General features: G+C 37.9%; 1 protein-coding gene across 5 annotated transcripts in view; it reads right to left on the bottom strand.

Annotated features, from left to right (window-relative positions):
• DNAH8 (dynein axonemal heavy chain 8) overlaps positions 1 to 19590 on the bottom strand; it is a 347525-nt gene that overhangs the window by 256370 nt on the left and 71565 nt on the right. For all 5 annotated transcript variants that reach the window (XM_086706753.1, XM_086706756.1, XM_086706755.1 and 2 more), the window contains 7 exons: positions 19421 to 19540; positions 17688 to 17823; positions 14254 to 14441; positions 9884 to 9964; positions 9359 to 9475; positions 8437 to 8556; positions 1330 to 1465 (listed from right to left, as the gene is read on the bottom strand). In XM_086706753.1, the coding sequence (XP_086562879.1) occupies positions 1330 to 1465; positions 8437 to 8556; positions 9359 to 9475; positions 9884 to 9964; positions 14254 to 14441; positions 17688 to 17823; positions 19421 to 19540 (898 nt within the window). The remainder of the gene's footprint in view (positions 1 to 1329; positions 1466 to 8436; positions 8557 to 9358; positions 9476 to 9883; positions 9965 to 14253; positions 14442 to 17687; positions 17824 to 19420; positions 19541 to 19590) is intronic.

Raw genomic sequence — 19590 nt, 5'->3', positions numbered from 1 at the left:
GATGGAGTCCTGCATCAGGCTCTGCTCTGAACGTGGAGCCTGCTTAGGATTCTCTCTCTTCCTCGCTCTCTGCCCCTCCCCCCCTCAAAAAAAATTTTTAAGAGCATTTTACATATTATCTTTCTAAAATATGTGTTTACCTTTTGAATACTCTAACTTAATAAGCTGATATTTGGGGTTTTCGACACTTCTGAAGAAAGCTAATTAAACTAAGTAGACAAACTAAGTGGAAAAAAGAAAAAGAAAACATGCTGTCAATACTTATTTAAACTCGTAGTTTCTTAGCCTTGGCACTATTTTTTTTAATGTTTATTTATTTTTGAGAGACAGAGACAGAACGTGAGCTGGGGAGGGTCAGAGAGAGAGGGAGACACAGAATCCGAAGCAGGTTCCAAGATCTGAGCTGTTGGCACAGAGCCTGACACAAGGCTCGAACCCACTAACTGTGAGATCATGACCTGAGCTGAAGTCAGATGCTTAACAGAATGAGCCACCCACGCACCCCAGCACTATTTTTTTTAATTTTATTTAAATCCAAGTTAGTTGACATATAGTGTGATAATGGTTTCAGGAGTAGAATTCAGTGATTCATCACTTACATAGAACACTCAGTGCTCATCCCAACAAGTGCCCTCCTTAATGCTCATCACCCATTTGGCCCATCCCCACCCACTTTCCCTCCAGCAACCCCCAGTTTGTTCTCTGTATTTAAGAGTCTGTTATGGTTTGCCTTCCTCTCTGTTTTTATCTTATTTTTCCTCCCCTTCCCCTATGTTCATCTGTTGTGTTTCTTAAATTCCACATATGAATATAACCATATGACATTTATCTTTCTCTGACTTATTTCCTTTAGCATAATACACTCTAGTTCCATCCATTCCATCCATATTGTTGCAAATGGCAAGATTTCATTCTTAGCACTATTGATATTCTTTGTTATTGAAGGCTGTCCTGTGCCCTGTAGGACTGTCACCAGCACCCCTGACCTCTACCCACTAGATGCCAATAATATTCCCCATGATGCACAATGACTAAAAATGTCTCCAGACATTTTAGAATGCTGTACTGGAAAGAAACAAAGAGAGACAGAGAGAGATTAACAATAGCAAGCCTAAGACTGCTTGCAGCATTGGTCCTGATTCCCACTATTCTCTAGCTGATAAAAAGGGCTCACTGTGCCTAAGCAGTTTCTGCAAATGATGTGGTGTATGCTGAACACATGCTTTCCTTCAGGGAGTCTGGAATCTTGGTACCTGCTAAGCAGAAGGCACCCACCTGAAAACATATCTATAACTCTTGCAATTCAAACTTTAGAACTAGCAAAATTACCTGGTAATGGTTTTGCTGTTTTCCCACTGTCCTTAACTTCATAAATAGCTTCAAATATTAATATAAGTTCTTTGACAGCTTCTTCCACATGCTTACTTTTGTGGTTTAGGATATCAGCCCATTCTTTTGTGTATGTCTGTTAAATAAAGCAATGACTATTAATTTACAGATGCTTAAAAATACTGTGAAACTTAATTTATAAAACTATAATTAACAGCACTTGAAAATAACTAGAGATAGTTGCCAATAGCATAATGTTTCAGATCCCATACTCTCAATGGCTAAAGGCATACCTGGTAAGGCCCAAGCAAAGAAAAAGAGGAAAGAAAAATAAAAACTCATCTGATTCAATCACACATAAACATCTACCTTCACATTTATATGGTGAAAAGAAAGAAGGCAGAGGTGCCTGGCTGGCTCTGTCGGTAGAACATACAACTCTTAATCTTGGGGATATGAGTTCAAGCCCTGTGTTAGGGGTAGAGTGTACTTAAAAAAAGGAAGAAAGAAAAAAGAAAGAAAGAAAGAAAGAAAGAAAGAAAGAAAGAAAGAAAGAAAGAAAGAAAGAAAGAGAAAGAAAGAAAAAAGAAAGAAAGAAAGAAAGAAAGAAAGAAAGAAAGAAAGAAAGAAAGAAAACTGAAAGACAGGAGAGATAATGATGTCAAAAGTTGAAAATGAGAAGTTTTTAAAAAGGCAATCCAAAGTGTTGCTTTGAGATTCAAACGAGATAAGGCTTTTAAGTGAACAAGTGAGCACGGTGCTTGCTTATGCCAGGCATCAATTTAAGAGCTTTATGTGTATTAACTCATTTAATTAAATGACAACTGCTTGAGATGGGTAATATTATTGTCCCCATTTCACAAATTAGAAAACTGAGGCTCAGAAAGAATGAGTAACTTGTCCAAAATCACATAGCAGGTGGGAAACATAGGAGTTTACAACCAGCATTGTCTGATTTAAAAGTCTGTGCTCTGCCTTTCTGAACTTTTCGAATAGGCTTTGGGAAGAAGCTGAGAAGTAGTTAAATTCAGAAAAGAAAACTGGTCTATAAAACTGAATAGACCTTTTGACACGTCTACAATGTCCATAACATTTTAGAGAGAGAAAAATAAATGGGAGCATTCCACCCTTCCCAATTTATTCACCACAGTGGTAAACACTGGAATGCCAGTGGTAAGAGCCACTTCAGATAAGCAGGGAAAGCAAACAACTCTAAAGAGGCAGAAAACAGATTAGTGGTTGCCTAGGGCCGGAGAGGTTGAGATGAAATTGTGTTATAAATGTTCTAAAATTGTGGCGATGCCTGTATAACTCCGTGAATAAACTCAAACCCTTGAATTGTACGCTTTAAATGGGTAAAATTGCATGGTGTGTGAACCACATCTCCATAAAGTTATTACCAATAATAATCCATGCCGGAAATCACCTAAGCTAGGAATTGGAGGAAAGCAAATGGAGATGGGAACTGAAAGATGGGGAAGTGAAGACAGCATGCACGAGAAGCTGGTGAAGTTTGGTTGTGAATGAGGAGTGAAGGGAGGTGTGGGAAGGTTTTTGTCTGTTGGCAAGGAAAAGATAATCCGGCACATTACACTGTGAGGGGGAGGAGTCCGGTGGAGGGGACAAAGTCGAAGATCTAGAAGAGAGGGAAGAAGACTAGGGGAGGAAGGTTGCCAGGAGGGCAAGGAGGTGTGGGATCTAGAGCCCATCTGGAGGACCTAGATTTTGAAAAGAGGTCGAAAACTTTCTCCATGGACCATTCTTAGAACTCAGAGAAGAACAGACTGAAATACTGAGGGGAAGTCCAGGGACAGACTGGAAAGACAGTCAAAATGATTTTCTTTCTTTCTTTTTTTAATTGAGATATAATTCATAACGTAATAGCACAAAAAGTACCCTTGTAGAGTGTACAACTCATTGGTTTTTGGTATATTCACAGAATTGTACAACCATCCCTGCTATCTAATTCCAGGACATTTTCATTTCCCCCCACAAAGAACCCCCATACCCATTAGTAGTCCCTCCTCATCACCCATCTGGCAGCCACTAATCTATTTTCTGTCTCTACGGAGCCAAGGTGATTTTGTTGAAATGACTTTTAACAACCTTTAATGTATTTACCAGTTTTCCTATCATAACTTGAATCAAATTTCCCTGATTTTCTATTCCATTTGTATACCTATCGAGAATCAGATATGTCAGTCAGGGTTCAGTCAGGAAAACAGATGCGACACCAGCTATTTTAACCGACAGAATGAGAGGATTTAATATAGACAATTGGTGAAACAACTGTTAAAGGACCAAAAAAGGCAAAAGGGATGCAAAGGTCACACAGAGAGTTACTTCAGGAAGCAGCTCCCACACCTGGGGAGTGGGAGAGCAAAGGCAAGAGGCTGGAGTTTTTAGACCTAGAGCTGGGAAGTGAGGGAACTGCCCAGTTGGTGCTACTGCCTCAGGAGCTCAGAGAGAGACATCATGGTGTTGGTACATCTGAGAAGCACAAGAAGCTGGTCCTGGAAGGACTGGAAAAAGCTAGAACCTAGGATTAACTGCCACTGCCAGTTAAGAGAGGTCATCTGACTGTATTGGGAACTGGAAGAAAAACAGGAAAGAGCAAGTCCCTTCTCTCTCCTCCATCCTTCTTCTAGCAGCACTATTGGCAAAACCTAAAAGGGAGCCAGCTGGCCAAAGATAAATGTAGTTTGCAGAGTCCCAGCCTCAGCGTCACAGAGCAAAAGATCCAATTTGAAGCCACTGAATGACTACAAATATCCCTGGTTCCCAAATATGGTCTGAAACCACTGGTTGGCCCAAACTAACCTCCTCCCCCGCAACATTAGCATTATGTGTGCATGTTTCCAAAACTTAATTCTGTCCAGAGTATTACTAGACTTTCCCGGTCATTTTAAATCTTACTTGCCTTCACTATTAATGGCCTACCTGATGGAAAGGCAGCCCACATATCACTACACCTTAGATACCTCTGACGCAAGTGAGTGTGGCATACTGACTGGCAAAGCACTCTTCAAAATTCCACCTCTCATATCTCTGCCTGCAGTTTGGAGACTTAACACTTATCTAATAGTAATAACTTCTTCTGTTGTGATGTCACTGCAATCGCCACATTCACACCCACTCACACTTAATCTGTCCCAATTTCCCTGATTTGTGTGATCTGTTTCTCTTTCTATGCATATAAAAATTCTTGGTTCATGTTTTCAAAGTAAATTCGATCTGGTAAGTGTGAATATTTCCCCACTGAGCAGTTGACTGTGTCACAACAATTATAGGTACATACCAATAGAAGATGATCATCATTATAAGTGGAACAAAAAGAAGGACATCCATATAGGTATTCCCTGCCCCTTTTAATTGTGTTTGTTTATAAGTAGGGCCTGGTATGAAGTACATACATATAGTGAGATTCTAGGATGAGCGAGAAGAAAATGGCAGGCAGGAAATTACCCCTAGCCCCTGGGGCAGGAAACAGGAGACTTCTTTGGAAATTTTCAGTTGCTGAGAAAAGATCATTATGGAATCTGAAGGGCTCTCCCTCATAGAATAATATGGAATCCAGTAAAAAGAGCAGATGGGGGAGAGTCTTGGATTTATAATTTTGCAGCTGACCTGGACAGTATCAACTCAGGTTGAAACAGGGATTCAGAGGTCTCTGAGAGGAAGTCTCTTGGGAGAAAAATGGGACTCTGAAATAATAGCGTATTTGAAGGAAAATGTGAAAAGAAAGGCAATTAGAACCCCTAGGGAAAACAAAAAGTTGTATAAGAAAAGATGTATTGTATGTACAGTACTTGATTCTGCATTGGCTGATATTTACACAGGCATAATAAAGTGTTGCTACTTACCATCACTGTTTAACTAAAAATAATTTTATAACTATATTGAGAAGACAAGAGAGGAGTGACAGAGGATAGGGTCAAAAAGCTAAATGCTCACTTATTGAAGCAGGAAGAAAATAATGTGCAAATTTGCTAACTCAAGAAACAGCACCCCAAGTATATTACTTAGAGATGTAGAAATAATACTATAAGGAATGACTAAAAGTTTAAAATGAGTGCCTTTCGTAGGACCCAGATTGTGATCTCCATGTACCATTTTCCACTGGTAACATGGAAAGGCATGAGGGCTAACTAGAGAAATGGGTGATCCCAGATCTGGGGCAGGAAATGTACAAGATGAGCGTAAGGTACCCTCTAGTTCCAGAAAGCAAGGAAGCTTTCAAAAACTACTGGAGTCATATTAAAAATACAGAAGCCAGCCTGAAGGATTCCACTGAAAAAAGATGGAAAAACTTAACATCAAAAAGACATACAAATGACCAAGAGACACATGAAAAGATGCTCAACATCACTGATCATCAGGGAAGTACAAATCAAAACCACCATGAGATATCACCTCACACCTGTCAGGATGGCTAAAATCAAAAACACAAGAAACAAGTGTTGGTGAGAACATGGAGACAAAGGAACCCTCTTGCACCACTGGTGAAAATCCAAACAGTGGTGCAGCCACTGTGGAAAACAATATGGAGGTTCCTCAAAAAGTTAAAAATAGATCCAGTAATCACACTACTGGGTATTTACACAAAAAATACAAGAACAGTAATCTAAAGGGATACATGCATCCTATGCTTATTGCAGCATTATTTATAATAGCCAAATCATGGAAGCAACACAAGTACCCATCAATAGATAAATGGGTAAAGAAGATGTGGTATATATAAACAATGGAATATTACCCTCCATAAAAAAAGAATGAGATCTTGCCATTTACAACAACATGGATGGAAACAAAACAAATGATCAAATGAACAAATAGAACAAAACAGAAACAGACTCATAAATATAGAAAACAAACTGGTGCTTTTGTTTTCTGGAGAGATGAGCAAAATAGGTGACGGGAATTATAACCACCAGTTATAAATCAGTCACAGAGATGTAAAGTATAGCATAATAGTCAATGATATTGTAATAATGTATGGTGACAGATGGTGACTGTGCTTATTATGGTGAGCACAGAGTAATGTATAGAATTGTCAAATCACTATGTTGTACACCTGAAACATTAACATAACATTGTATATCAACTATACTTCAATAATTAAAAAAGAGAGACAGGCACCTAATCATATTTTCTTCCTGAGAAACACTGTATTGTGCCAGCACCATTTAAATAATCCATCGTTTCCCCCACTGAACTAAAAATACTATCTTTGACACGTATTAATTTTTATTGTGATTTTTTTTCTCCTAGATTCTTTATTTTGTCCCTCTAAATTATGTTTTTTTCTGTTAATGCCATATTAATTTGATTACAATGGGTTTCTGTATTTTCATTTTTTATTACCTATTCTTCATTATTAATTAATTTAAAATAATATAATTTAATACAATTTATGAAAAGAATTGTATAGGAATTCTGACTGGAAGTGTATTAAATTTATATAGTAATTTGTAAAAAAAAAATGATAGATTTTTTTTACTGGAGATTAAATACAAAATCCAGCTAAATATTCTTTATAAGAGAAAACCTAAAATAGGAGAACCCAGAAAGGTTGAAAAAAAACAGAATAGAAAAAGATATATCTGGAAAATAATAACCGAACAAAGCCAGTGTAGCTACATTAATGTCAAACACAATAAACTTCAAGGATAAAAAGCTTAACAATGATGGAACGAATAGCCAGGAAGACACAATCATTTTAAATTTGCATGCTCCAAGAACAGGATGTAAAAATGGATCATTTAGTGTTGTCTCTGTTACAGCCAAGGTCCCAGTGCTGGGAACAAATGATTTTAAGGTCCTACATATTATGAAGAAGTGAATTCTTAAATGGTAGCAGGGGAGGCAACCATTAGCCCTTTGCCCATCTTGAGATTATAGAAAGGAAGCTTAATCATCGGTAGAGATCACGTAGAAATAAGTGTAGCGTCCTTCAAAATAACTATTCAGAGAACTTGACCCATGTCCTCTAGAATTTGGGGATGAAGGGGCTGACTCATGTCTAGTTAGTCCTGAGGCAAGAGGCCAGCTGGCTTATCCAAACCCCTAAAGGCATGAAGAGGTGTCCTGGAAAGAAGAAGCTGAATTTCCATAGCAACAGGGTCAAAGGGCCCTGTATCCCATAGGCAGGATTGGAGCCCATGAGACAGAGGCACCCTTGGTTGTCTTGAAAAGGACACTAGCAAGGTGACCCCAACCAGCAGAGTAAGTGTAGCAGAAGCACATGGCAGGCAAGAAATAAAAGAGTCCAGTTCAAGATGTAAAGTGAGTACTTCTAGGAGAGATTGTGTTGTGTGTGCTATGTGTTATGTGCCAGACCGTTAGGGTTCCTATTTTTGTAATTTTGAGCCAATGGAGAATAAATAGATACTCAAATAATTTCAGTATAATGTGATGCTGAGGTTAGCTTTTGTCCTATGGAGACTAGATGCCACTGCTGGTTGAAGGATTTAAGATCACGAGTTTCACAATCAGATTTGGTGGCAATGTGGAGAATGGACATGATGGAGCCAGATATAGAGAAGAGAGACCAGTCAGATCATAACATCAAGCACTAAACTCAAAATGAGCCTTAAGGGCCTGACCTAAGAAAGGGGTAGTAAGTATGGAGAAGAAGAAGCAATTAATTCAAGCAAACTTGGAGTAAAAGGCAAAAACTGGCCTGAAGACAATTGGCCTGAAGCCTGAAGACTGACTGGAGGTAGGAAATGGGAGTGTGAAAAGGACTCCAAATAACTCCCAGATTTCTGTGAGTGGCTTAAAGGGCAAGGATGTGGTAGTCAAAACCAAGAGGTAGTCGATATTGCCCTGGGAGTAAACACAGAGGAGGAAGAGCAGTAAACCACTGACGGAAGGAACCCCAGGAAACCCCAGCATGAGGTTGAGGATATTAGTAAGATCCTATCTAGGGTGTGGCCATGGACTTGAGTTGTTGAAGCCTTGTAAGTCTTTGAGTCTGAGGATTTCCAAAAAAGCAAGGATGTCTATATACTACTAACAGAGATTTCCACGTTTAGATTATAAATTCGCATTTTAAGTATATGAGCCAGTATTTCTATGATTAAAATATAACACATAAATGCATACCTCATTGAGTGTCAACATATCTTCTACTTTGGTGGCACCACTTTCAGGCAGGGAAATTAACACAGTTTTGGCTATCTCCTTTAGAACTGTATCAATATGCATTTCACACAAGTCGCTGATCTACCAAGAAGAAAAAACATGGAGAGGAAAACTCTTCTTTCATCCAAGATGTACTTGAGTTATAAAATAATTTAGAGGGCTGTATCTCGAAACTTGGGGCCTGAGCCAAGATAATTTGGTGGAAATTGTAGGAGTACATTTACAAAGAAAGCTTGACGTGGAACTAAAGTTTTATAGAGCAGCAACATATGTCATAATCTGATATACGTTATCTCTTTTAATCCTTCTTCTGGCCCATGACTCATTACTACCCAAGTTCTACAGCTAAAGAAACAAAGGCTCAGATAAGCAAAGTAACCTGGGAAGGAACGCAAAAGGCAGATCATTGTACCTAGATTTATCTGACTCTCAAGCCTCTGAGTTTTGTCTATTGACCCTGCTGTCATCAGAGAAAAGCACATCTAAGAAGGTATGCATGTTCTATGTAGAAAAGATGTCAGAAATCAATACACCGTCTCCATTAGGTGAATGCCTCATCTAACTAACATTAGATGTATTAATATTTAAGCACTCCATTTTGCCATTTTCCACAGTCTACAATTATTCCATTTGCTAAACTACACTGTGGAGTTGAACTACCATTTTAACATATTGAAGGCAAGTAATTCAGAGACAAAAACAAGGCAACTCTGCATGAAAAGGCCCCAAAGCAGTTAGAGAAACATAAAGCATTATTTTTTTTAACTCAATAGATGTCCTTTTAGTTAAGAGTCACATTCTTTAAATAGCTTTCATAGATAAGCAAACTATTATTTATAGCCTGAGTATTAATGTATGTAGTTAAAAAATGCATTTATCATACCTTCTTTAAAAGTTGATTGAACATATCCAAAACCGAGTCAACTTCTTGAAAGAAGCTCTCTAGTGTTAAAGATGACCATGTTAATATTGTGAGCCCTTGTCTCAACACAGATTCCACCTAGAAAAAGAAAAGAAAAAAAACATAGCAGCTTCCATGATTAACAACAACATTTGCATTTACTTAAAAAGGCTTTCTTTTTATTACCTGGAAATATTATAGGTTATATTTCCTTAATTTTATTTCTCTCCATTATACTTGGTAAAGGTGACTTTGTTTTTTAATCACCTTTGGCTGTCCATGAAGAATCATGGATTCTTAGAAAGTGCTCGTTATTTAGATTTAGTTGTTTTTCAAAGGCAACAAAACTTGTTGACAAGAAATCATTCTATAGGAGAAATAGAGCTATAATGTTGAACTAGAAAGATAGCGGATCTAGGCAAGAATAGATAAAATCCATAATCTGTGGAACGGGAATCTAATTTTAAACACCAGGGAAATCAATATAAAACCTTTGGCATTACCAACCTTTTTCATTCTCGGGGTCATCAGATTGACAAACACTGAAGGCACTTCCTGACATAACTCATCATAATACTGCAGAAGACCCTGTTGAAAGTCAAAATGGTGTGTTTTACTTTAATTTATTTTAAAGCAAGTCATATTTTGATTCACACCAGGAAGGTGTCATTATACCTGTTTCCTCATGGTCCTGCCAAGATTAAGGCCGTTCACCTAAATTTATATTAATTTACCATACTTTTTCCTCACCTGTAAATTACCTTAGCATCTCCTTTAAAGAGCAAGTCAGTGGAGCTTTCTAGAGTTGTATTTTTCATATTTACTATTTAATTACCTTTCTCTATGCTATTTTAAATAGCATGGATAATTATCTTTTCAAGATGTCTCTCATTATAAGTTTTTCCCCGTTCTGGAACACATGAAAGCATACTTATTATTGATGTCACACTTGTTTTCTTGAATCAAAATAAATGTATGCACAATCAGAATTAATAGGCTTATATATTTTCCTTTAGATATTTTTTAGAGATGAACCGTAATGATCAATTTTTGGCCACTTCATAATTTATTGCAGGGTGTGATGGGAAATAAGGATTCCAATCAATCCTTCCCCAAATTAATAATATTAAGCTGTTTCAATGTTTCCTTAATAGTTTCAAAGTTATCAACTCCTTTCCACCTTTTATATTCCCAGTATTCTGTTTTCACATCAGTATTTTAATACTATCAAGAAGAAACAAGGGAATATAATATGGTATGCTAACTATATTGAAATTTAAAATAAAATAAAATAAAATAAAATAAAATAAAATAAAATAAAATAAAAGGAAAAGAATAAAGAGCCCAGAAATAAATCCCTGACATATGGCCAATTAATTTACAAAGAAGCAAGAATATACAAAGGAGCCAAAAATATACAATGAGGAAAGGACAGTCTCCTCAATAAATAGTATTGGGAAAACTAGACTGTCACATGCAAAAGAATGAAACTGGACACCTATCTTAAACACATACACACAAATCAACTCAAAATGGATTAAAGACTTAAATTTTAGACCTGAAACGGTAAAACTCTAAAAAAGAAAACATGGGGTAAGCTCCTTGACAGCTGTCTTGGCAGTGATTTTTGGATTTAACCAAAAGCATAAGCAACAAAGGCAAAAATAAACATGTGGCACTCCATCGAAGTAAAAAGCTTCTGCACAGCAAAGAAAACCATCAACAAAATGAAAAGGCAGCCTATGGCAACAAAAACAACAACAACAACAACAAAAATGCGGAAAACTAACAATCCAGTTAAAACACATGCAAAGGAACTGAATAGACATTTTTCCAAAGAAGAGACACAAAAGGACAATAGGTACATGAAAAGGTAGTCAATTATCACTAACCATCTGGGAAATGCAAATCAAAACCACGGTGAAATGGTACCTCACACCTATTAGAATGGTTATTCTCAAAACAAACAAACAAACACCCAAGAGATAACAAGTGTTGGCCAGGATATGGAGAAAAGGGAACACTTGTGCACTGTTGGTGTGGATGTAAATTGGTGCAGCCACTATGAAAAACAGTCTAGAGTTTCCTCAAAAATTTTTAAGATAAAAATACCATATGACATAGCAATTCCCACATCAGGGTCTCAAAGAGATATCTGGACTCCCATGTTATTTACAATGATGATGGGAACATCCGTCAATAAATGGATGTGTAAAGAAAATACGGTATATATATGCAATGGACTATTACTCAGCCTTGAGAAAGAAAGACATCCTGCCATTTGGAACAACATGGATGGGCCTTGAAGGCATTATGCTAAATGAAATAAGGCAGACAAAGAAAGACAAATACTGTATGATGCCACTTACATGTGGAATCTAAAAAAGCTTAACTTGTAAAAACAGCATAAAAGTGATTGCCAGGGGCTGGGAGTGGTGAGGGAATACGAAGAGTTTGGTAAAAGGGAGCAATCGTTTAGCTAAAGATGAATAAAGACTGAGATCTGACGATTAACATGGTGGCTATAATTGATAACACTATAGCATATAATCAAATTTTACAAAGAGAGTAGAACTTAAATATTCTCACCAAAAAAAGAGACAAATATACATAATATATATGTGCACGCGTGCACACACGCACACACACACACATATATATATGAGGTATGTATATATATAAATGAGGTATGTGTATATATATATATGAGGTATATATATATGAGGCATATATATATATGAGGCATATATATATATATGAGGTATATATATATATATATATATATATATGAGGTAATGAATGTGTTAATTAGATGACAGGAATACTTTCACAATGTATATGTATATCTTTTTTTTTTTTTATTTATATATGAACTTTATTGTCAAATTGGTTTCCATACAACACCCAGTGCTCATCCCAAAAGGTGCCCTCCTCAATACCCATCACCCACCCTCTCCTCCCTCCCACCCCCCATCAACCCTTAGTTTGTTCTCAGTTCTCAACAGTCTCTTATGCTTTGGCTCTCTCCCACTCTAACCTCTTTTTTTTTTTTTTTTTTCTTCCCCTCCCCCATGGGTTCCTGTTAAGTTTCTCAGGATCCACATAAGAGTGAAACCATATGGTATCTGTCTTTCTCTGTATGGCTTATTTCACTTAGCATCACACTCTCCAGTTCCATCCACGTTGCTACAAAAGGCCATATTTCATTTTTTCTCATTGCCACGTAGTATTCCATTGTGTATATAAACCACAATTTCTTTTTTTTTTTTATTTATATATGAAATTTATTGTCAAATTGGTTTCCATACAACACCCAGTGCTCATCCCAAAAGGTGCCCTCCTCAATACCCATCACCCACCCTCTCCTCCCTCCCGCCCCCCATCAACCCTCAGTTTGTTCTCAGTTCTCAACAGTCTCTTATGCTTTGGCTCTCTCCCACTCTAACCTCTTTTTTTTTTTTTTTTTCCTTCCCCTCCCCCATGGGTTCCTGTTAAGTTTCTCAGGATCCACATAAGAGTGAAACCATATGGTATCTGTCTTTCTCTGTATGGCTTATTTCACTTAGCATCACACTCTCCAGTTCCATCCACGTTGCTACAAAAGGCCATATTTCATTTTTTCTCATTGCCACGTAGTATTCCATAGTGTATATAAACCACAATTTCTTTATCCATTCATCAGTTGATGGACATTTAGGCTCTTTCCATAATTTGGCTATTGTTGAGAGTGCTGCTATGAACATTGGGGTACAAGTGCCCCTATGCATCAGTACTCCTGTGTCCCTTGGATAAATTCCTAGCAGTGCTATTGCTGGGTCATAGGGTAGGTCTATTTTTAACTTTCTGAGGAACCTCCACACTGCTTTCCAGAGCGGCTGCACCAATTTGCATTCCCACCAACAGTGCAAGAGGGTTCCCGTTTCTCCACATCCTCTCCAGCATCTATAGTCTCCTGATTTGTTCATTTTGGCCACTCTGACTGGCGTGAGGTGATACCTGAGTGTGGTTTTGATTTGTATTTCCCTGATAAGGAGCGACGCTGAACATCTTTTCATGTGCCTGTTGGCCATCCGGATGTCTTCTTTAGAGAAGTGTCTATTCATGTTTTCTGCCCATTTCTTCACTGGGTTATTTGCTTTTCGGGTGTGGAGTTTGGTGAGCTCTTTATAGATTTTGGATACTAGCCCTTTGTCCGATATGTCATTTGCAAATATCTTTTCCCATTCCGTTGGTTGCCTTTTAGTTCCGTTGGTTGTTTCCTTTGCTGTGCAGAAGCTTTTTATCTTCATAAGGTCCCAGTAATTCACTTTTGCTTTTAATTCCCTTGCCTTTGGGGATGTGTCGAGTAAGAGATTGCTACGGCTGAGGTCAGAGAGGTCTTTTCCTGCTTTCTCCTCTAAGGTTTTGATGGTTTCCTGTCTCACATTCAGGTCCTTTATCCATTTTGAGTTTATTTTTGTGAATGGTGTGAGAAAGTGGTCTAGTTTCAACCTTCTGCATGTTGCTGTCCAGTTCTCCCAGCACCATTTGTTAAAGAGACTGTCTTTTTTCCATTGGATGTTCTTTCCTGCTTTGTCAAAGATGAGTTGGCCATACGTTTGTGGGTCTAGTTCTGGGGTTTCTATTCTATTCCATTGGTCTATGTGTCTGTTTTTGTGCCAATTGTATATGTATATCAAATCATCATGATGCACACTTTAAATATCTTACAATTCTATTTGTCAACTGCACCTCAATAAAACTGAAGAAAAATGAACAATCAACGTAGTAACAAATTTCCCCTCAATATCACATCAGCACAACTCCCGTGACGTATTTTTCTTTTACCAAAACAAAAAACTCCCTCAAAAATAATTTAAAAATATAATCTATCTTACCTGCAAATGCAATTTATCTGCTTTCAATTTATTCTCCAGTTTTAGCAATCTCTTTGCCTCTTCTGGTACATCCAGCTTCATTTTTATCATGCACTTAGTTTCCCGAACAACTTCCAAAATTTTGGGATCAAAATTAACCAGCAACTTCCCTGTCTCTGGGTGTCGCACAAAAAGTGTGGCTTGTAAAGCTACAAATAAATGATTATTGGCATTAGTTTTTTTGGATTTCTTTTCTGCTTCCAGCCATGTTTACATGCCTGTCTTCTCCACTGGGTACTGACTTCTTAATAGAACAATAGTTTTGGATATCCTAGGTGCTAAGGCATAGCATCTGACATGTGGTCAGTGCTCAAAACTCAGATAAATGAATGCAGAGTGTCTGCAAAGCCATACAATCAGATCCAGACAGATAAAAATGGACGAAGAACATACAGTCTTCGTGCTATGAACTGCAATACTTTTGTGAGTGGATCTAAGAAAGCTATAATGCAATGTAGTTTATTTTAATGGATTGTGACTTAACCCCTGTGAGAGAAATGGAAGGAGTACACGCTACAAAATACGACACACCTCATGTGATGAACTCTTTCTCACAACCCCAAACTGCTTCTTTAAAGAGGCTTATCTGAACTAAGCCTCCATCTTGAATTTCTGGTAACTAAGTTCAGTATCAATAATCAATATTTATTAAACACCATGGCATTGTAAACTTCCAGGTTGTAGAGGAAGACTTTTTTAGGCTACACCGAAACTACCACCTGAATATCATTCATATACATAGGAATTTTCAGGCATGCTTTTTATTATGAATTGAAATAAATAATCCCGATCAGTGGTGAGTAGCCATAGCTTATTTGTTATCCTAACATGAATTATTTCTAGAGGCATAATAACAACACACTTCTAGATGAGTATGTGCTAGCTTAAATTACACCTTATATTAACAAACACTACTACCATGAGAATTCCCTATGTATCTTCCAAGCCTCACATTGCTTCATAGAATGTGGCTGCATTGAATTTCTAGTAAAATAAAATAGTCTGTATAGCCCTTTGAAGTTAGTTGACTTTTATTCATCAATTAGTCTTGAGATGGTTCTTAATGCTGTTGGTTGCATGAGGATTTCAACTAAAAATTTTACTTAATTCGTTTGGAATCTTTTTTAAATTGGGCCAGAAATCATTGATCCTCCCAAGTAAATTCCAAAATAACCTTGGAATGTTCATCTAATGAAATCTATCTTCCTTAAGTCTGTACTGAGCTTTCTTGAAAGGACAAAATGGTCAGCGAGACCGCTAAGAATAATGACAGCCAGGAAGTCAGCTCCAGAACTGAGTGGCATTTCATTAAACTTTATAGAGCAACCATCTAAAAGAGGCCAACACCAGATCCCCAATTATTATTCTGAGTTCCTATATTGTTAAATATCGCCACATCAATACAACAAGAAGCTTTGCAGAACAATTTATTTCCACTTCACAATTTATTTCCATTTCATAGGAAAAGGCAGATTTAAATCCCAGCTTTGCCATTTCCTAGCTGTGTGATAATCTTGTGCAAGGGGCTTAATCTCCCAGTACCGCAGTTTCCTCTTCTATAAAATGAGGATAATTATAGTTCCTCATAGGGTCGCCATGAGGCTTAAAAGGAAGCTGCATATGTAAAGTGCTTTGACAAAGCCTGGCACATGGTAAGAACTATATAAGTGTCAGCTATCACTGTTATTTAAAGGTTACAAGGATGAAGCAGACAGAGAGAGTACCCTTCGAATGTGTAGGGGAGATAAGACAGATCCATAAAGCAGTAAGTGTCATGAGAAAGAACAGCAGATAAAGCAAATAGAGGACTCTGGAGTAGGAAGACGTTATTTTCTGCTGGGGGAACAAGAAGCTTTATGGAACTGGTAAGTGGTGAACTTGTTTTTGAGCATGTGCCAATAAGAGGAAAAACCACCGGGAGAAAGAAAAGTAGAAAAGTGTATGGTATTATACAAGCAAAATAGAACATGCTCCATTCTTCAGTTAACAATTCTCTTCTGCCCTTTTCCAGAATGTGAATTTTAAGTTTCTCTTAAGGCTCCTTTGAGAGTGTGCTCTTAGCTGCCTCTATGGACCCTGCCTCCATAGGGTCCTACTGTACTCATTACCCAGAAACAGTTGGCCTGATACGAGTGGCTTATTAAAAGCTAACCTGAGGGGCCAGGTGGGGAAGACAGCCTGCAGAGTTGGGGCCCCGTCCTCCAGGACACAGGCATGAATGAATCAATAGCTTGTAATGGTGATGTGCCTTCAATAGCTAAAATATATAGGTCAGGAACCAAGAGGCAGGAAAAGAGCAGCCCCTCGTACCATCACTCCCAGGGACCCAACTGCAGGATTTGTGCTTCCTGTGCCTGCAATTCTGTATACCCTGCTGGGGTGGAGATCCTGGTATGGAAGGAGAGACCTTTCTATCAGGGACTACAGTCAGGGTTCCATCAAGGTTATGGATAAAGCTGAAGGCTAAGATGGGACAAAGCAGGAACCTGGACCGCCCGACAATTGAGCCCACACAGTAACAACACCCCAGATCATGCCTGCATGGACGGATGATGGCTTGAAATCAGCCCTCCTCTGCTTCACAGTGAATTCTGCCCAATGCCTTGGCACCTCTCAGAGGTACCTAGACATAGCCCTAATACTGTGAATCTACTGGAGCTCAAAGTGCAGTAAAATTCCGTTATAGAAAAAGAAAGGAAGGAAGTGAGGGAGGAAAAAAGGAGGGAGGGAAGGAGAAGAAAGGAGAGGGAAGGAAGGAAGGAAGGAAGGAAGGAAGGAAGGAAGGAAGATAGGAAGGAAGGGAGGGAAAGAGGGAGGGAGGGGGGAGGGAGGGAAGAAAGGAAGGAAGGAAGGGAGGGAGGGAAAGAGGGAGGGGGGGAGGGAAGGAGGGAGGGAAGGAAGGGAAAGAGGGAGGGAGGGGGAGGGAAGGAAGGAAGGGAAAGAGGGAAAGAAGGAAGGAAGGAAGGAAGGAAGGAAGGAAGGAAGGAAGGAAGAAAGGAAGACCAGCAAAGTGCAATTCTTTCTCCCCTGATTGGGACTGAGATTTGAATCTACAACATGATAAAATTGAAGATGAAAACTTCCCTAAATCTATGGAGAACTATCTATGATGAGTCTCGATATTTACTTTTAAATACTGTTTCTTAGTGTGAAGTCACAATCTAAGTATATCAACTTTAAGGTGATGGCAACTGTTGCTTATTAAATCAGAATATTATTTAGTAACTGTAAAGAAACAATTGTATTTTAAAAAGACATAATTGTATCATTCCCAAAGCTAAATATGACCATCATAATGTTGCATTAAAGGGATGTAAAAATTCTCTAGAACCATGAATTCATTCAAAATCACCTAACACCCCCTCCTTAGTGTCACTGCATAGTCTTATACACACCATACTGTAACTGCGAGATCTCTCTGACCCAGGCTGTGTGATAGACCACCTCGAATTCCACCAGAACATAGGAAATTTTGTTATACTGACGAATGACAGCTTTACCTTCTGCACTTGACAAAATTTCTGAGTTTTTCTGTTTTTTTAAGGGGAAAAAAAGATTCAAAATTAAAAGATTGTTGGTTGTTTTTGTATCCAAATCATAAAGCTGTTGGTACTTAAAATGTCATCAAATAATTAATTATGTTAGCAACTTAGATTTTGCTTCAGAGTAAAATAGAGGTGAGGAAAGCCATACAAACTAAAGATGGAAGTAGAGAAACATTACCAGCAGAAAGGGAAAACTAGAAAAGGAAATAAAGGATTTAAGAAGAAAGAGAGGTCTATCCAGCCTTACAGCCAGCCAGGCTGAGAGCCTCTGCTTTCAATTCTCTATTCCCTTCCCAATTTTCTGGACAAGATACAATGGACTGATTTTCCTTGAGCTGTGAATATCAGGGAAAATCCCCAAATTCCAGCACCACAAAAAAAAAAAAAAAAAAAAAAAAAAAAAAAAAAAAAAGTAACTGTATATCAAAGAACAAAAACCAAATTTATTTACATAAAAACTGAAAGCCTCACTTTTTGACTCACAGATGTCAAAAACACAGCAATCTCACTGCAGAGTCAATCAGCAATAGAGTCCCCGTCCTGGCCTCTTCTCTAAGGCCAGCGTTTTAATATTTTTACAAATAGTGAGAACAGTAAAATAAATGATAGCAGTCAAACAGCAACAATAAAAATTTAATATCCAAAAATGCTTAAATACTAAAATTACTGCAAGACTATTTTTGGTAGTTATTTCCTTCTGTATTTAGGCATAAGATGCCACCCGAAGCAAGGCAACTCTGCGTTGTTACTCTGTCTCTTTACAAAAACAAACCAAACCACACAAAAAACAAAGACAAGACAAACTGGCAATTTCAAAATGACAATATGGCCTACGAGTATCCTGGGATTTTTCAGAAATCTAATAATCTTAAGGACACAGAGAATGCATATACTCCATTATACTTTGCTCTAGATCTCAATTCTTTATTCAGAAATAGTGTCTCTGGGGCACCTGGGTGGCTCAGTCGGTTAAGCATCTGACTTCGGCTCAGGTCATGATCTCGCGGTTCGTGGGTTTGAGTCCCACATCAGGCTCTGTACTGACACTTCAGAGCCTGGAGCCTGCTTCGAAATCGTGTGCCTCTCTCTCTCTCTCTCTGCTCCTCCCCCACTCACGCTCTGTGTGTGTGTGTGTGTCTCTCTCTCTCAAAAATAAATAAACATTAAAAAAATTTTTTAAAAAGGAATATACTCTCTAAGACTGTCTTCACTTCCATTTATATATGTCAGTGACATATCTGTCCACACAGAGAAGTAAGCTTCAGGATTATGCTTGTACTTTTATTATTTTCAAAACAATGACTCTTTAAAAGCCTTGATAAAGTATCTTTTATTACTAAAAGCCATAAAGTTATAAGATTCTCCCCCTTAGAGATTAACTGCAATTAAGTGAGCTTATCTACTAAACATGAAGGAATTGGCTTGGTCACCCTCAGGCATATTTATAAACTAAATTTTTTTTGCCAGTGAAAGAATTAGTTAGCTCTCACGACTTTATTGGACACAAATGTTATCGGATAAAATATACATCTTCTATTAAAACTACTGTAATCCTCATACTATAAATGGAATTATTGGCTTACGAAGAAATAGTTGATGGGCTCACTTATCCGGCGATAGAGCTGCCTCACCCAAAGTATTTTGCCTGCTATAGGGGGCATGTTGCGAGCAAGAGGTGGGTCATCTTTTTGAGAATGATAAAGCTGGAATTAAAGATACGGTATTGATGTTTAAAATTCAATGCAATGGAAAA

Source organism: Puma concolor, chromosome B2 (assembly GCF_028749965.1).
Source record: "Puma concolor isolate L17-30 chromosome B2, mPumCon1.1.hap2, whole genome shotgun sequence".
Taxonomy (NCBI): Eukaryota; Metazoa; Chordata; class Mammalia; order Carnivora; family Felidae; genus Puma; species Puma concolor.
Note: the sequence above shows the minus strand (reverse complement) of the source record. Positions and strands in the feature narration are given on the sequence as shown.